This window comes from Hydractinia symbiolongicarpus, chromosome 2 (assembly GCF_029227915.1).
Source record: "Hydractinia symbiolongicarpus strain clone_291-10 chromosome 2, HSymV2.1, whole genome shotgun sequence".
Classification (NCBI taxonomy): domain Eukaryota; kingdom Metazoa; phylum Cnidaria; class Hydrozoa; order Anthoathecata; family Hydractiniidae; genus Hydractinia; species Hydractinia symbiolongicarpus.
The window spans coordinates 24069096-24087194 of record NC_079876.1 but is presented as its reverse complement, the minus strand read 5'-3'; the positions used below and the strand labels follow the sequence as shown (position 1 = coordinate 24087194).

General features: G+C 33.6%; 1 protein-coding gene across 3 annotated transcripts; it reads right to left on the bottom strand.

Annotated features, from left to right (window-relative positions):
• Nucleotides 1-312: 312 nt before the first annotated feature.
• Nucleotides 313-17970, bottom strand: LOC130630280 (zinc finger protein 883-like). Of its 3 annotated transcripts, none has more exons than XM_057443709.1 (3): nucleotides 17898-17970; nucleotides 13237-14546; nucleotides 313-838 (listed from the first exon to the last, which is right to left on the bottom strand). In XM_057443709.1, the coding sequence occupies exons 2-3, from the start codon at nucleotides 14494-14496 to the stop codon at nucleotides 698-700; spliced, it is 1401 nt and encodes a 466-aa protein (XP_057299692.1). In that variant the 5' UTR covers nucleotides 14497-14546; nucleotides 17898-17970; the 3' UTR covers nucleotides 313-697. The 3 variants fall into 3 exon arrangements, with proteins under 3 accessions (XP_057299692.1, XP_057299691.1, XP_057299693.1); XM_057443708.1 differs by having other exon boundaries at nucleotides 13237-14593; nucleotides 17898-17923; XM_057443710.1 differs by lacking the exons at nucleotides 313-838; nucleotides 17898-17970 and adding an exon at nucleotides 10164-12199 and having other exon boundaries at nucleotides 13237-17887.
• Between the last annotated feature and the right edge of the window lie 129 nt (nucleotides 17971-18099).

The following is an 18099-nucleotide window of genomic DNA, read 5'->3' as shown; positions in this document are numbered from 1 at the left end:
AATTTATTTTCGTATGTATGGAGGCATGAAAGCGCTCACATGTCAATTAGTTCTTAAACCGTACACGTTAAAACTGTTTGTTCACATTCACTCAAAATCACTGAGCAACAAAAAGCGTCAATGGACACAAATAACGCTTAACCTGACATACTTTAACATCTAATAACTACCTGGACCGTAAATTCCAGAAACAAAACAAAAATCTAGAACAGAGGCCTACCACTGGATCAAAAAAATTAAAAAAAAGTCTCCTGGAGCAGCACATAATCAGTAAAACTGAATTTAAATTCAGAGGAAAAAATACAACATCAATTCAATAGCGATTTAATTTAAAGTCTCGAAACAATAACACAACTGGTACAAGATGGTTCAATTTACAAGATCTTCAAAAAAGATTGATAATATCATAGATGACCCCCACAAGCGAAATAAATGTATCCGTTTTGCAGACAAATCTTCCGCCGGATGGGCTGCTGTCGATGAATACTTATCCGACGATCATGCCAGGGCGATTCGGAGGATGATAAAAAGATGAGTGCTGCGGAAAATCGTGCTCTGAACAAGAATAAGGTGACCAAAAGAAAGTCAACCTTCAAACATGTTTCACGTCCGCCATACAAGTCTTCTTCATTCACACACCCTTCGCAGCATCAAAATTCTATCCCATTCAGCTTACCATCTGCACCTCCGGGAAGGCCTATCTCCGGACTATTTTAGCAGCAACCAAAATTCGCGAATCAATACCAGCGACGTTGCCAAACAGCCACAACAGCGATCTGTGTTTCGCTTGCGGAAAGCAAGAACATTGGCGAAAGTAATGTCCTGACATGAAACAACCCTAAAGAAAAGGCAAAAGTTAAGTGTCATACTGTTTCTACTGTATATAGTTTTTCTGAATGCAATAGGTCTTATTTGCGCCGAACTAATCCTCCACATACCGTGAAGGGCAATCTTAGGCGGCGTCTACCTTACTGAGAGAATATAGGCACTAATAAAACTATTTTAAAAATTATAAAATGCAGATACAAAATTCTCTTTTTCACCACCCCTAAAAAGGCTTCTTTCAAAAACAACTGTTCGGTTCTTGGCAGTAAAGATTTTGTAAATACAGGATTACACGAGTTATTAAAACCAGTAGAATAAAAAAGATGGCTACTGAGTCATACGTTGTTAATCCACTGAGCGTTAATCTGTCCAAAAATAAAAAGACTTATTCTTGACCTCAGACATGTAAACAAACATGTGTACAAACAAAAACCACGTTCGATGATTGGAAGATTTTTGGAAAATTTGTTGAAGACAATGGTTTTATGTTTAAATTTGACATAAAACAAGGCTATCATCACATAGAAATTGCTCCAGAGCATCAAAAATTTTTTCAGAATTTTCTTGGGTGACAAATAGCGAAAAAAGGTATTTTGTTTTTACAGTCCTACCGTTTGGTCTCTCTTCTACTTCTTTACTTTCACAAAAACAATGCTAGTCCTCACAAAACTTTGGCGAGAACATGCTATAAAAATTGCATATTTTATTGATGACGGCGTTGGCACAAGCAATACCGTCTGTACAGTCCCAGCGATTGATTTCTACTCTTTCGAGTTTGCAATTCATACTTGATTCCCTACCGTACACGTCAGCACGAAAATTAGCTTAATTTTGTGGCAAAATCATAATGAAGTTTGTAATAGGCAATATGGCCAAATTGAAAATTAGACGAGTCTATTATCGCGAATATCATGGGACTCCCGAATGAACAGAAGCTGTGAAAGAACTGTTCTTTTGGAAGAACAATCTGCTAAAACACACTGAGAGACCCATGACACGGAGAATTACTCCCTGGTTAATCATTTGTTCTGATGCGAGCGATACAGGGTTGGGTGCACACACGTGGCACAAGAATAGAATGCATATTTCTATTAAGAATTTCACATTAACGGAAAGGCTGATGCACTCCACGTGGAGAGAACTATACGTTCTACAATATTCGCTATAATCATAAAAACCAGATTTGTGCAACAAAGCAGTACTTTGAAAGACAGATAATTACGTGAGCCATTGTATAATAAAAAAAGCAGCTCAAAGGAAGACTTTCAGATAATGGCAGAAAATACTTTTGATATTTTTTAAAAAAATAAAAAAATTTAAATGTCGAAGGGGTCCCAAGAAACCAAAGTTAATACGCTGATAAATTAAATCGTTATACTGACACGGACAAATAAAAAATCACAAAAAGCTTTTTCGAATACCTAAACAGGCTCTGGGGTCCATTTGCGGTAGATAGGTTTGCTAATGACGAAAACAAAAAGGTGGGTAGGATCAACTTAAAATATTTTGTCCAGAAACTGAATGCGTAAATGCCTGTAATACCTCGTGGGAAAACGAAAATAATTTACTCGTACCCTTAATTTAAACGATATTAAAGGTTTTAAAACACATGCATACCTGTAAACCTTCGGGCACACTGGTGACCCCATACTGGCCCTCGGCAGCGTTCTGGCCATTTTATACTATCCCAACATGGGATTTCAAAAAATTTATCTTTGAAAATCCTTGTTTATGTTACACAAGGAAAGTTAAAAAAATCTGCTATAGGTTCAAAGCGTTTTAGAAGCAAAATAATAGCTTTAGACTTCAATTAACATAAACCGAATCCACAGGGAAAGCGACGGTGTCGTCACCGGAGTAAGACACGCAGTAGCGAAACACACAAAGACCCTTAAAATCAATCAGCAATCTTTTTTACATTTTAGAACTCTTTGCGAGTCATTTTACACAACATTTGGAAAACGAAATTTTGGGGCATTTAGCAGAAGATTTAGCAGAATATATCATAAATTCATAATAATAATAGTTCATAATAACACGAATAACACGTACTATTATTTTTTAATTCGTGGAATACATGGTGTAAAAAATATTTCGTATCAAAATTACCAGCTCTACCACTAACAGTTGCGTTGCACATACTTAACCTAACCCAATTGAACAACATTCTACGCTATCCAGTAATTTCACAATTTGACAGGCTACAATAACCCATTCGACTGCACTTTACCAAAAAAAAATGCTCGAAGTTGCTAAACGCATACTTCAACATCAAACTCGCAAGAAAGACATAATTACGGTTGAACATAAACAACTTGTTAAAAAAGGGAGGCTATTAACCTTTTAACAAACTTAGAACTTTTAATATCTTTCTCTTGGGATTCTTTGGAAATTAGTATTCTGAAAAGATGTGACGTCATTTACAAAAATAGCTTTATGAAACTGTTTATAGCGACAAGCAAAACAGATATCTACAGAGGGAGAAACTGGGTTTACATCAGCGCTTGCGGGGATGAGATCTGCCCAGTATATAATTTAACTGAGTATATGAAGTATGTACCTGCTGAGCCTGATTCCTATCTGTTTAGAGCGATCACAGTTACATCAAACAACAAAATTGGAAGCTTTAAAAAGATGAATCGCCCAATCAGCTACACAACAACAAGAGAAAATGCACTCGATGCACTGACATCAATCGGATTGGATAGGGCAAGATTCGGACTTCACAGCCTACGTGCTGGAGGAATAACAGCAGCGGCTAATGCAGACGTCCCAGACCGTCTTTTTAAACGACATGGTAGATGGCGTTCGTAGACAGCTAAAGATGGTTATGTTACAAGGAATCTAGGCCTTTGAAACACCTACTAACCCTAACTTTTTCGTACATAACTACTACCACTAGTCGAAGTTCTTTTAGTCTTCCATGTCGCAAAAATAAGAAAATAAATAAGGTTATTTTCGGTTGAGCGCAGCGAATTAGAAAATAAAGTCAAAAATCATTTAGCTTTAATAAAAATGCAGAAACCATCCAGAAATGATAAGAATAGATATATTCCATTTTGTTAGGACGTATACACTCATCTTTGAAAAAAGCTTAAAGAGATTTTAACACTATGCATATTGCATAGTTGTATTTAGGGGACCCAGTAAATTTTCGCTTTTACTAGACAAGAATTTACATCTTAACATATTGCTGTTTGTTTCCGTGTTCTTTAAAAGGCGTTACATAATTATTGAATGTTCATAAGAACATAAACCGCAATCAAGTTTTCAAGTAAAAAAATGTGAAAAATTCAACTCAATTTGACACTTTCTTGTTGTTTTTATTTTCATAATTTTTCGTTAAGAACGAAATTAAAAACAATCTAGCTTAAATTTTGTAAATTTTAAAGTAGGCAGATATAGGCTCAGCCGAAATTTAGGCGTTCTTATAAATGAAACTCATACCAACATACCTGACACAGTGAAAAATATTTAATGCAAGCAGAAACGAAACAGGAAGCCCAGGTAACACATGTCATGTGATAGTTTCTGAGAAACAACATCTGTTCACAGAGGAGTGTACATGGACACTACTGGAATCCAATGGGTTCAACCTAGACTTTTTAATAAATGAAAAGACTTTAGATTAAGTGCGTTCTTAATATGTGCCTAATTTTTGGCGAAAATGTCAGCCTCAACTTTCTTAGTTAAGTTCTTCTAAAAAAACGTGTATTTCGACAGAATTTATATGTAGTGTATGTTAATTATATTTTACTAGTATAACACTTAAATATTAGAATCAAGTTTGGTACAGATACAGTTTTAATAATACTAAGCACCCCCACTACTAGCTTGAGATTCTTACGCGACTGCGCGCTTCACCAGACTAAACGCACGAGAGTTTAGTCACATATCCATAAAAACTTAGACAAACTAACAACCTATTGTCAACCATAATAAAAATTATTTTTTTCAACAGGTGCAAGGTAATAAAAGTTAGCTAGTAATTCCATATCTGAAAAATATATTCTAATTATACCCTAAGAGAATTAATTTTAGCCAGAACTAATTTTCACGAAGTTGGACAGTCATAATATTTCACGAGAATTAAATTTTGCAATGAAAAGATTTAACGACATTTTGTTCCTCAACGTATACCCTTTTTAGAAGGCTTTCATGTGGGAGACATGAAATAAAGACTGATAAAGTTGAAATTACCGTAGTTGTAGATGCAACAGTCTTGGACACGTGCTGACAGTATTATTGATAAAATAGAATATCTGGCTTTTATAGAGTACTCGAGATCAACATTTTTCGTCGCTTGATTATACATTCTCGACCACGTAAATGTTTCCATCAAAAAAACGTAAAATTGGCCTTTGGAACAACAATGTGATTTTGTCCGTTTGTTCTAAGTTCTGACTGAACATTTTCAATATCTTATGGTCAGTTACAATATCTCTCTCTAGTTACAAAAAAAACGTGCACGTAAAATTACAGTTTAGCTTAGGTATTGTCGCAAATTTGCTGATGTAACTGATTGTCGACATCGTGCTTCATGAATGATAGAAATATGCTCCATGCAAAACTGTAAAGGTTATCTGCAGTCACCCTCAAATGGAACGGAACAAATCGAACGATAATGTATAAAAACGGATAGTACGTGCACACGTCCGTGAAAAGAGTTGGTAAGAACTTGGCTTTCATTTCTTCTTTAATGTAACTCGTGCATTGACCTTCGATGTATCCCGTCGCAGCAAAATACACACTATCTTCGAATGGACACATAATCAGAAAGTAAAACAGAGTCTGGCCATGCAGGGAATGTTTGTACGTGGTGTAATGCATAAATTTGAATAAATTATGACCAAGGCTGGCTGAAACCGCACCCCACAACGCACATCCTAACAATCTCCGATAATGGATCTTTTTTTGTTTTTCAATGCACAACTGGCCTGTTAAATCTCCACATCCATACAAGATAAAACCAATGGCGGTATTTGTAATGCCCAAGTGTTTGTCATATAAAACATGTTTTAACTTCCTCACATTTTTGTACCATACTGTTATGGTGTTTCGAAAAAACATTAAACTATAAATATTATAAATCACTAAAAATTAAAAAATGATATAATGGAAAATTACCAAACTATGACAAAAAATTACGTTCTATGTTCCTCTCTTTAATAAAGTTTAATATTATTTGAGAAAAATTCTTGTCTCAGAATAAGTAATTAACAGGATTAATTTAAACACAAATTTTATGACAATATAACATGTAAACTATTTTATTTTTATTATTCACATAAATATATTGTTGTTAAGGGAGTTAGCGGGTGTTGCTGGCGTTATTGAAGATGTCTCAGGTGACGTTATGGCACAACCCCATAAAGTTCGTCTAGAAAATACTACCATCTTTATCGCAGTATTAGGTTGTGATCTGTTTAGGCTTTATATGTTCACAAAAAGAAAAATATCATTCCCCGCGTTTCTTGTGTTACACTATCTTAAAAAGTGTTTTTTCCGCTCTTTTTCAAATTGAGTTTTTCTCACTACGCGCACTATTAAGTGTTTTAAAAGTCTTATTTTTTTTATAAAAAGCTGTTATATATTGATTTCAAAATGGCTGTGTGACTTATTATGTAAATAAAATTATGCTTGTTATATATAAAACCCGCTAGAATCTAAAATTTTAAAATATAATAGCTTTAGTGTAATAAAAGTGATATCCAAGACGTGATTTTAAAACAATCCCCGCAGCCAATTATTACTGCCCATAGTAAGAAACACTTAATTTATAAAAGCGCGGGAAAAGCGCGTTTTGCCAATTTCATAGTTCTTAAAGGGCGGGAAATGATATTTTTAATTTCTACGCTAAATTTATCATAACGAGAGAATTTAGATAGAAATCCAGCAATAGTACAACTCTAAGATCTTCTTAAATTTTTATTGATGACAAGAAGATAGAGTAAACACAAAAGAGCCCGGGGAACGAGGATTGAGAAGACATTGCACCCAGTTCAAACTTCTTATCGTGTTTTCGATTTGTAAGACACCAAAACCTTTTTTTTCTAAACCTTAAAAAAAAAAGCTTACCAACCATAGCTACTGCTGAACTGACACATTTTATTTTACCGTACTTTTTCTGGTTTTTTTCCTGTAACACAATTATAAAGAAACAGGTAGACAGCAGGTATTGTTAATATAGAGACCAGTCGTTAAGCCGTTGTTTCTTTATGAGCTCGCTGGTCGACACAATATATTACTTTGCGAGGAGCGGGAATACAGCTATTTCGAACACACAGTTCGGGTAGTAATAATGGAGTATAGTTGGTATTTTTCTTGTTGAAAAAAAACTTTATAAAAGATTGAAAGACATTCTACGATAATACTTTCGATATTCAAGAACAACACCAGCATCTTACGGAAGTTTACATCACAGATAACGTAAATAAATAAATAAATAATACACTATTTGTGCAACATAGAATTGACATCATTTAATAGTGTTTCAACATAATCAACAATCTTAACGAACATGCCACAACAGTTTCCTGTTTCAAGCAATCCTACTTATACGAAGAGAGGTTAATAAAATCATGTGCTTAATTAAAATGGCATTATCATTGCAGTACAAGTTAATAAAAAGAAAAACAATTGTTTTATTAATGATCACTTGGCATGTACAATAACATATATTTCCCAAACTTCTAATACAAATCAGAGAGATAAGTATCTTATATTAAAATACATGTTTCAACTCCTTCTGAGCCCATTTTCAACTTGAAAAGTTTTACAAGACATCGCGATACATATATAACTTTTATTACACATGTGTATTTCGTAAATTATAAATGTGACCCTTATGGAAAATCTATATAATAAGACAAAGAGTGTGTCTGTCTGTCCGTAACAGGCAAAGTTGATTAAATTTCATTTTTAACAAAAAAATACAACTTTTTTATGTCATAGTATATGTTTCGAACTGTTTATTTAAAATTATTTTTAACAAATATTATACTTCCAGTTTTATGTTTTACAATTTTCGTTAAAGGCGTCTATAAGAAATACACCCTTTACAAAAATACAAGTTAGTTTTCACTTCCTTTATAGTCAGTGCAAATAAAAATATTGTCCTCTTCTGTCGTTTACAAATTTGTTTGCAGAAGTTGTAATGCTTCAACAAGAATTTCTGAGTATCTCAAGGGTGAATTTCACATTTACGAACATTCAAATTCGTCATGGAACTGTAGAAATTCTTCCACTTTTCGGTTATAGATTCTGCCATCGACAAAATACGCTCTTAGAATAAAAGAAGGCTTCATATTAGGTGGTCCAAACCCGAATTGTTTGCGGTACTGCCTCTACGTCCTTCAGTTTTTCTATAATTAACTTATTACAAAAATTCTATATCTAATATGTTTTTTATGCCATTTAATTTATGTATTTTATACTGGCGTGACACCATCTATTTTTCTTCTGGTACTTTTGTGCTGTATTTTCATTGTAACTCTTCCCCACTTGTGTAATAAAAGTTGTATATATTTTTATATCGCGATTTCTTGTAACACTGTTTAAGTTGAAAATGGACATGCAGTTTAGTGTAAAAAAGGGTATTTTTTGTTGAAAATGAAATTATGCAATGAAACTTTTTACATTTGTAGCTTTTAACGTATAAAAAGACGCGAAAAACATTCATCATGATGTTATTAAAAATGCAAATACTGCATTGATATATATAGACCTTATAACTTCGTCCCAAATTTTTCTTGCCTTTTTCTATTAGTTCATGAAATATTTGATGAAATCATTTGATAAAAATAAATATATGCTAGGAATTTTTTATTGATCTAAGCAATGCGTTTGACACTGTAGCTAGATAATAACATTCTACTAGAGAAAATTAAAAATTACGGTATCGATATTTATGTAACAGAAAAGGAAACATTTCTCATCATAGACAAAGGAAGAACAAATTAAGCAAATACAACAAATGACAAAACAGTTATTTGTGGAGTTCCACAGGTTTAATAATAGAATCACTTTTATTCTCCTTCATATACGTGAATGATGTACACAAAGTTTATATTTAATTTTATTCAAAGAAAATACCCATCTTTTTTTGCGCATGAAGATATAAAAACACTATTTTACACAGCGAATATTGAACTCTCCAATATGGTAGAATGGTTTACATCAACCAGGTTGTCCATAAATATTTTTGAAACAAGGTATACATTTTCCATTGACAAAATAAAACAGAGTACCGTTGAAACTCTCTGTTTTGTATAGTAATAATACCCCATTCACACCTAACAAAACTGGTTTAATTTAAACTGGTTTTACATAAACTGGTTTTCATTAAACCCCGGTTTTTACATGTACCATTCACACCTAAAGCTCAAAACACACTCAATAAGATCATTTTGCGTTTAAGCAACCTTTTTTTAACATAAATGTATAGCTAGCTACTTTTTATAGAGCAAAAACCACTATTATAGTTGGACCAGCGTAAAATACACTAAAAGATTTTTTTCTGGAATAACAACTTAATTCGAATATGAGTTCAATTACATTTAATTCTTCATTTTTTGCTTCATTTATCTTCTTATGTGTAAACAACTTTCTCGTGCTGCACAAGTGTACGCCAGCGATCCGCCATTTTTTTTGTTTATGGTTAAACACGGCATTAGATAAAACATTAAAGCTAGATTTATTAAAAAACTTATCTCATTAAACAGGTTTTACTGTGGTATGGATGGATACACATAAAAGATGGTTATATTTAACCACAATAAAAACATGTTTTAACTTTAGGTGTGAATAGGGTATGATGTGAATATAAAAAGAGCACAAACCATGAAATTCCTATTAGTATCCTTTTTAAAGCAGAACATATTTTTCTTTCATGATACACTGCTATGAAAGTATGAAACCGTTGTTTGGCGCAGCACCTGTAATGTACCACCTTGTAATCCCATCTCACTTTGTAATTTCCCGTGTCACACTTTGTAATCCCTCACAAATGATGAGTATAACATTTTTTTGATCCATACATACACTTTTAGCTTCACACAAATTTAAATACGTATAATTTTTATTCTGTTGATATGCATGTATTTTCGTGACTCAGATAAAACTCTTATCAACTTTTAGAACAATAAGTCAGGTAAGACTGATCTGATATACATTGTTGGATGTTCTAATTCTTAAATTTAAACATAGAAATCTTTCTAGACGTTTCTTGTGAATAACTCAAGACTCAATAACTTAAACAGCTAGGACCAAATCGAACGCTGCGTTGCTGATTTCTTATAAGCCGAAAATGAACTGAAGCATGCATGGTTTTCTCGTACTAACTCATATATCTCCATAGCAACACCATAGTAACCAACGAGTAACGAACATACATATAATAACAACCTCTATTACTAATACAACATCTTACAGCACTTATATGCATGTCAGCAATCTTCAATGCTAAGTCAAAGAGGCCGCGACCACTTTACGCCCAACATTCCACAAATTTTATTTTAAGGAAACAGTTTGTTTGGAATCGCAATATGATCAATAAAATTGCCCTTTCAGAACATCAAATTAAAAACTGATGTATCGTTAATTCTCTAATAAACACCCCCTCTTATAAACGCCCCCTATAAAACAAAATGTTTATTAAACGCCCCCCTAAATAAAACCAAATGACCAGTGTCAAAAGTTGCTTGAGTGATCAATATCTTTCATTTTTTTTAACAAAACGTGGAAACTTGCTATAATAAATCTTTTTTTTTTTAATAATGATGACGTTCAAATGTTTCATACTTGTCTTTTTGTTTCTTCAGCTATTTTTGTCCAACACTGAAGAAACATATTCGTTTTACAATAAACAGTCAAACTTTTCGGCAGCAACCAAACCAATTTCCCATTCTCGCTTTTTAATAACCATGGCCTTTATAAAATTAACTGGGTCAGCATTACAAAAAATAACTAATTTGATAACAAATATGCGACATTTGTTGTGCGCTAAAAATTAAAAATGTAGCAGTGAAGATGGCAAGAATCATTGCTTTATAACCCTATTCGGTCTCGGCTGTTTCGAAGATATTATAACATATATAACATGTTTTGTAAAATTCACATTTTACAAAAATTTTGAGCGCCCCCTTCAATGACCTTAACTAAAGTAATTTTTCTCCTGAATCGATTTGGATACATTTCACTACAAAAGCCAGTCATAGACTTGATAAAATTGATTAAGCGTTTTGTGGCCACATTGTAAATTGCAGGGCATCCATAACACAAGGACGTACCCACCAAATTGCTTATTTTCCGATCTCCTTCCCCTCAACGCTTTTGCTTCATCCTTCCTTAGCGTACATACGCACATATTCACGACTTAAAAAAAAATATTTAAAACGGTCTGAAAAGTTAGCCGATCCTTTTGTATTGTGAAATTAGGTTTTCCTAAACACCTGCAAAAACAACTCATTCTATATAAACATCTTGTTGCCACTGTCTACTGTGGGAATATTACCTACTACGATTCTGCAGTAAGTGAAGTAATTTTATAAATTTCTAATACAGATCTTAACAGAATTAACAGAGACGATTTCAAAACATCAAAATATATAAAAAAGAATTATAGATGATCAGAGTGTATTCCCTCCCCCCTTGTATGCTTCTGTTAGTCTGAGCCCCTTCCTCTAAGTGTGCATTTACTTTATGGATACCACTTGCTGTACGGGAAATCATGTGTGGACAATTTTAACTAGATTTCGAATAGTTTGTTTTTTAATCAAACACAAGTTGTTTAATTACACTTTATTTAAATAAAAAATATATATAATATATAAATATAAAATATACAAGTAACTGAAATTGTAGAGATATAATATATATATATATACGATATGAAAATTTTGTGAAAGTATAGGTCAAAGTGTCTGATAATAAAAAATTGGATTCAACAAAAAGCAAATGTTTAAATTACCAGGGGCGAATGCTAAAAAGTTTTTGTTTTTTAAAATCCAACCCTACCAACCTGGAGCCTGAAGTCCGGAATTTCTTTTTCCAACTACAAGCTTATCAGAGATGAAGTATAAGTCTTCCACCTCATAAGTCACAAAACAAAACATAAAGCCTTCTCAGAATCATGTCACGTTCTTAAAAAAATAAAAGAAAACAAAATATCTGAATGATATAAATTTTTGTGGAAATTACATTTTTGAGCTTTTTGCGAAATGCTTGCCACTGTCGCCATTTGGCAAATCTTGTTCCAGCGAATTTTTGACCCCGTCTGCACTTTGTGAACGACTATAATTATGAAAGCTGACATTGTGTCAACATTAGAAGTGATGATAACTTCCTACCCACAGGTGTTGCGAAATTTATTGAACTGGGGAAATAAAAATAAAGCGAAATCTAAAATATTGCAAAATTTAGATTCGCGAAATCGCGAAAATTAATTCTCGCGAGAAGTTTTTAAATAAAAAAAATTTAAAGTAAAAGTTTTATCATCAAGGAAACAGAAGATATGAAAATAATTGGTCAGGAGGAGGCAGTAAGTTATTGTCAGTCGTTTATCAGTCGTCGTCTAGCTCAGAGATTAGTCAGGTAGAGTTTCAAAGCAAGACAGGTCAAAGACAAACATAAAATCACTTTTCGGCTATTTTGGCAAAATATGCAACTTTGCTAGATTTCTTAAAAATTGTACCAATCACAGAAAAACTGAAAAGAGGTTCTTAGTCTGGACCAAGACCCTTCTTTTGACGAAGATTTATAACGAGAATATTATTAGGCAAGGCCAAATGTTTTGAGAACTGGTCTATAAATCAACCTAAGTCGCTTTAAACAGAGGAAGAGAGGACTGGCACTCGGTTAAAATGAGACGAATCATGTTATGGCGCGAAGCACCCGCAATGTAATTTCGGTTATATATATTTGTATATTATTGTTGTACATACTCTTTTGTTAACTTATGTCATGCTTATGCTAGAAGATATACAGCATTCTGAGGTGTGTTTACCTTACTATTGCAGATGATACAAACGAGGAAATTTATTCAATTTTCTTCGACATTATTTATAAAATCTGAAATATATTCTGAACGTTTCACCACTTCACATGTTCTTCAAAAAAATATTAGGGATTCAAAATTATGGTGTTATGCAAGCTTTTTTAAATGGATGTGGTGCAAAAACAACAACAACGGTATCATAACAACATAAAACTACAGGTTTTTGGATCCAGTGAAATGAGCATTTATCAGATGCAGATCCAGTGTATTAGAAAAGGCCCCGCAATACTTTTTTTAAAAAAGAAAAACTCACAGGAGTATACTAGTCGTAAAAAAAAGAAAAAAAGATTATTATTTGATGTTGCGAGATATAAACAAAACAGTGTTCGGCGAAAAATTTAAATAAATCAAATTACCTTTTGCTGGGGACGGTGAACTTGAACATGTCTGTTCAGGTTAAAAGATTGCGAAAAAGATTTCCCACAAACCTCGCAGGAAAACCGTTTTACTCCAGTGTGGATTGTTTTATGTCTTTCCATGTTAAACAAGTAACTAAAAGTCTTGTTACACACTTCGCATCTGTATGGCTTTTCACCGGTATGAGTTACATAATGTCTCTGCAAGTTGCGAGGAAGTGAGAAGGACTTATTGCAAACATCACAAACGTGTAACGTTTTTTCACCACACGTTGCAGTGAGCGTAGGATTCACCTCGGTGAGATAGCACGTGTGTGTTTTTAATCTTGCCAAAGTTTTAAAAGATTTACCACATTTAGTGCAAAAAGATTTCTCAGTAACAACGTGAACATCCTCGTGTCTTTGTAAATTATAAAGGTGAGCAAAACTCTTTCCACATGTTCCACAACAATACGGTTTCTCCCCAGTGTGCGTTGACTTATGACGATTCAAGTTGTACTCATGCGCAAACGTTTTCTCGCATAAATTACAACGGTAAGATTTCTCTCCAGTGTGCACAAGTTGATGTCTTTTTAAATTCGAGCTGCATTGAAACGACCTTTGGCATGTATCACAATGGTATAGTTTTTTGGAAGAAGACAAGCATTGGTGTGAAAGTAGGTCAGTAAAGTATTTCTCACATCCAACACAGTAAATTAGATTATCTTTCACATCGGAGTGCTCAACTTCAGCCTTCTCCTTTTTGACCTTTTGGTTTTTATTACAGCTACTATGCGATTTATTATGTTTCGAAAAATCACCACCTTCCTCATCTGACATAATATTTACTTCAATCTTAATGTTTTTTACAAATGGCTTTGTGTATTTGTTGCTAGTATGAGTTAACTGATGTCTTTTCAAGTTATATGACTGCGCAAAAGTTTTATCACAAGTGGTACAACAAAAAGGTTTCTTCCCCGTGTGTGTTACTTGATGTCTTTTGAGATTAAATTGATTGCAAAACAGTTTTCCGCATTCTTCACAACGACATGTGGTTTTACCAGAATTTAAGCACTGGTGAAGATTAAATTCAGACATACGGTGGAAATTGTTTTTGCATATATCGCAGTGAAGCTCTTCTTTACCTAAAGACTGGGTGTTCCCATCTAAAGACATGGTGGTTTCAACTGGGGAAGAGGTTTTCCCATCCACAGAAATAACTGTTTTAACTGAAGACATGGTTGTTTCATCTAAAGACATTGCTATTTCATCTAATGGCATTGTTGTTCTATCTTCACAAGTGTCATTCAAATCTCAGCTTAATTAACGCCCTAGGAAGAGATATATTTAGATTCTTAGCCACTGTTGTGTCCATTTTCTATAAAACAATATAATATATAATACATAATTAAATACAAGAGCCTAAAATTTAGTGGAAACACTTGACAGGAACAAGCATTAAGTTTTGTGAATTTATGTTTGTTGGATTTTTTGCAAACATGATGATGAAATGATGATGACAATGACGATGATGATGACGATGGTAAAAATGGTGCCATATTCGTTGCATCATGGTTTTTTAGTCTTATCTCTTTTGTATTTTTGCGTACCCTCTGTGTTCTTATAGTGTCACAGTATAGCCGCTGAATTTCAACTTGAGTTGTGTAGCTACTTGTATTGTTAATACATAACCTACCTTATTCTGCCATTTTGTTTTCTAAGATTATTTTGTAGTATGTTTCCTTATTATATGTATTAATGTTTAGCGTGGTAAAAGATTACTATGTCAAGAAATTAGCCTTGTATATAATTTTCTGCATCCACGGTTAACAATGATGATGATTGTCAGCCACTGTTTTAATAACATTTTCATTCAATTTCCCACATGCTTTCAAGGTCATCATAATCATAAATTCCTAAGGTCTTTCTGTAAACCCTCTTCACCAAAGTTCCTGTAAGCTACAAATTTATTTTTAGGTTCATTCCAGTGGATGTCACATTGAAATAAACACATCATGGAATTGAGACATAAATCACATGAATAGGACGTATTAGCTGATTTATTTTTCTTCGATCCTGTTTAAATATCTGCTTGTTTACTGGCAATTTCGAAGTCTTATTAACAGATGGCTTATAATCGAAACCATAAAGTTATGTAGAGGGCCAAGTTTCCAGATTGTCCCCTGAGTTTGTTTGCTTAGATAATCACGAAATAAGGACAGTAGACACTATAGATCAGGCCTTGCCATGAGCAAATAACCTCCCGAGCAATTAATGGCTCGCGTGAGTGTCCACGCGAGCAATTTTGCTCGCCATATTTTTCGCTAAAAAAACTTTACTTTTAGTCTCTCAGGGCATCTTTTTCAGGAGAGGCGTGCGCCTTGGCACACACCTAAATCGTTTCAGGCGTGTGATTAAAATGCCTGCCACATTTCCAGTTTGGTCGGACATGTCCGTGGCTCGTTTAGAACTTTCGTCGGTTAAAACGTCCGATAGATTTCCGTCTTGGTTGGACACTTTTACATCTCAGAACTATTAAATAGTCCTGGTCCTTGAAATCCACGAGCAAGCCTATTTATAGCCAACCTGTCCATCCTAGCTAATTAACCGACTCCTGACTTAGTTAAAAGAACTACGCAGACATAAATCTCTTTTGCCTGGCCCCTTCGTCGTTGGTAACCAGGTCTTACACAAGAAATCCAGCCATGCGGTTCTTAACTAATGCGGAGGTGAACGCCGACCGAGCACGGATGACGCAAGTCTGCAAAACTGCACTTACAGGCAGAACAGACAATTTATCATGGATTTAATTGTACATAATTTCTTCATTTGACGAAATAATTGGAAACCATAGCAGGTCCAAATTTAATGGATTATTTTCTTTATGCCGCAACTGTTTTCAAACAATTTTAAAAACGAAACCCACGTGCGGTATAATTTTTTTTTCTGTATCAATTTTATGTACCTGACGTATACCTGAACTTTCCGAATGAATTTGGAAGTTTTATTTAAACCATGCAAATAAAGATTTTTTTTAATTTGAAAACGAAGCATATTTTTTCCTATTTGCTGAAAAATAAACAATAAATTTATGGAAACGACAGTATAGTAATGCATACTATTTCGGACATGTAGAAAAGGAAGTTAAGCTTGAGAGAGTCACTATACCAGTAGACGCTCGATCATCGTGTTTGGGGTTCATGATTTAAAACGTCCCCCACTTTCTACTGCAAAATGAATGCGCAACAAAGATTAACCTTAATGCCCGTATCGCAAGCGTTTTACAAAATGGTGAATGAACTTTTTCACGATGGGTGGAAAATAATCACACCAAATATCTTTTCAGTTTCAGGTTGAGCGTTCGTGCAGGAATTTCACTTAAAAGACCAATCAATTCTTAAGAAAAACGTGAACAATTATCTCAAAATATTAATATTTACGCGAGCAATAGAATGCTCGGGTAACGAGCATTTACGCGAGCACTACGCGGGCGCGAGCAATTGCTCGCGACTCATGGCAAGGCCTGTAGATATATTTATTCACTATATGATCCACCACAATTGACATGAAGAAATTGAGAAAATTAAAAAAAATGTTTCAATACTCAAAGAACAAACTTTATTTTTGAACATATCAATAGTCAATGAATCTGTAAAAGTCCTTGCAAGTTAAAAAGTTAAAAAAAGAGGGGTCAAAGTCTGCATCAGTGAAAAATTATGTCCAGAACATGACAACCGCTAAATGAGCTTAGGAATAAGACACATGGAAAAGTTTAAACTTTTTCATTATGACTGTTTTAATATACAAGAAATCTAACTATCACTTTTCTTTGCACTTCTGCAGAGATATTAATAATTTACACAATGTTATCTTAATTTTAAATGCACAGAATATATAAATTCCAGAGCATATATACTGGCTTTTAAAGGGATTTACTGTCCTTGACAATAAACTTGATCATATTAGAGGTTTTAAAAAACAAATATTATATACCAGTTTTTAGGCTCTTTTTAAAAACTAATCAACTATTCTATTCTTTAAAATCATGTTTTTTTTCAAAAAATGTCCTGTGTGTGATAAAGTTGTTTTTCACGTACATATATACTGTGGACACCTAAAGATGGTTTTCTTGTTATTAATACTTGAAATTAGTTCTGAATATAAGATTTTCCTTTGAAAATGTCCCTTTTGAATGTTAAATAATAACGTTGTATTCTTCACAATAAGATGGTGACTAAATACCGATAATACATTGAAATGACATAAAGTTTTCTAGAAAATATTTATATCAATAACACCCTCAACTTAATAAATTTATATATATATATATAGCTACTAAACTAAATAAAGTACATACAGTAGGCGTATGTACATTACTGTAAGAACAATAAAAAATAAACAATGAAAGCAAATACAATGCCACTAATGTATTAATAATGTCCCGTGTACAGTAATTGAAAAAGCATAAATATATACACCAGAGATGAGTCATTTCTGTTTTGTGTAGCTAGAAAATTTCCAACCGTTGTGAATTTATTGATACAAAAACTGTCAACAGTTTTATATCTAATTCATGTCTGAACAAAATGCAAACATTGTGGATGATGAAAAACCGTCCTGTACTCGAGCAATGTATCTTATATACTAGCTAAACACACAGCAGTCAAAAATCTGTTTCTTACCTTTTACGGCCGCCATTTTCTCATCTTTAAAATTTACTCTAAAACGGCGCTCCGTTACTAAAATATTGTATGGGGCGCCATGAGTTGCTATGAAGCCGTTTTTCCAGGCAAAATGGAATAAGAACAGAGGTGGGACGGATATCCGGATCCTCGAAATGTGAGAACAAGGATGCGCTGCCTCGAGTAATGCTCATTTTCAACT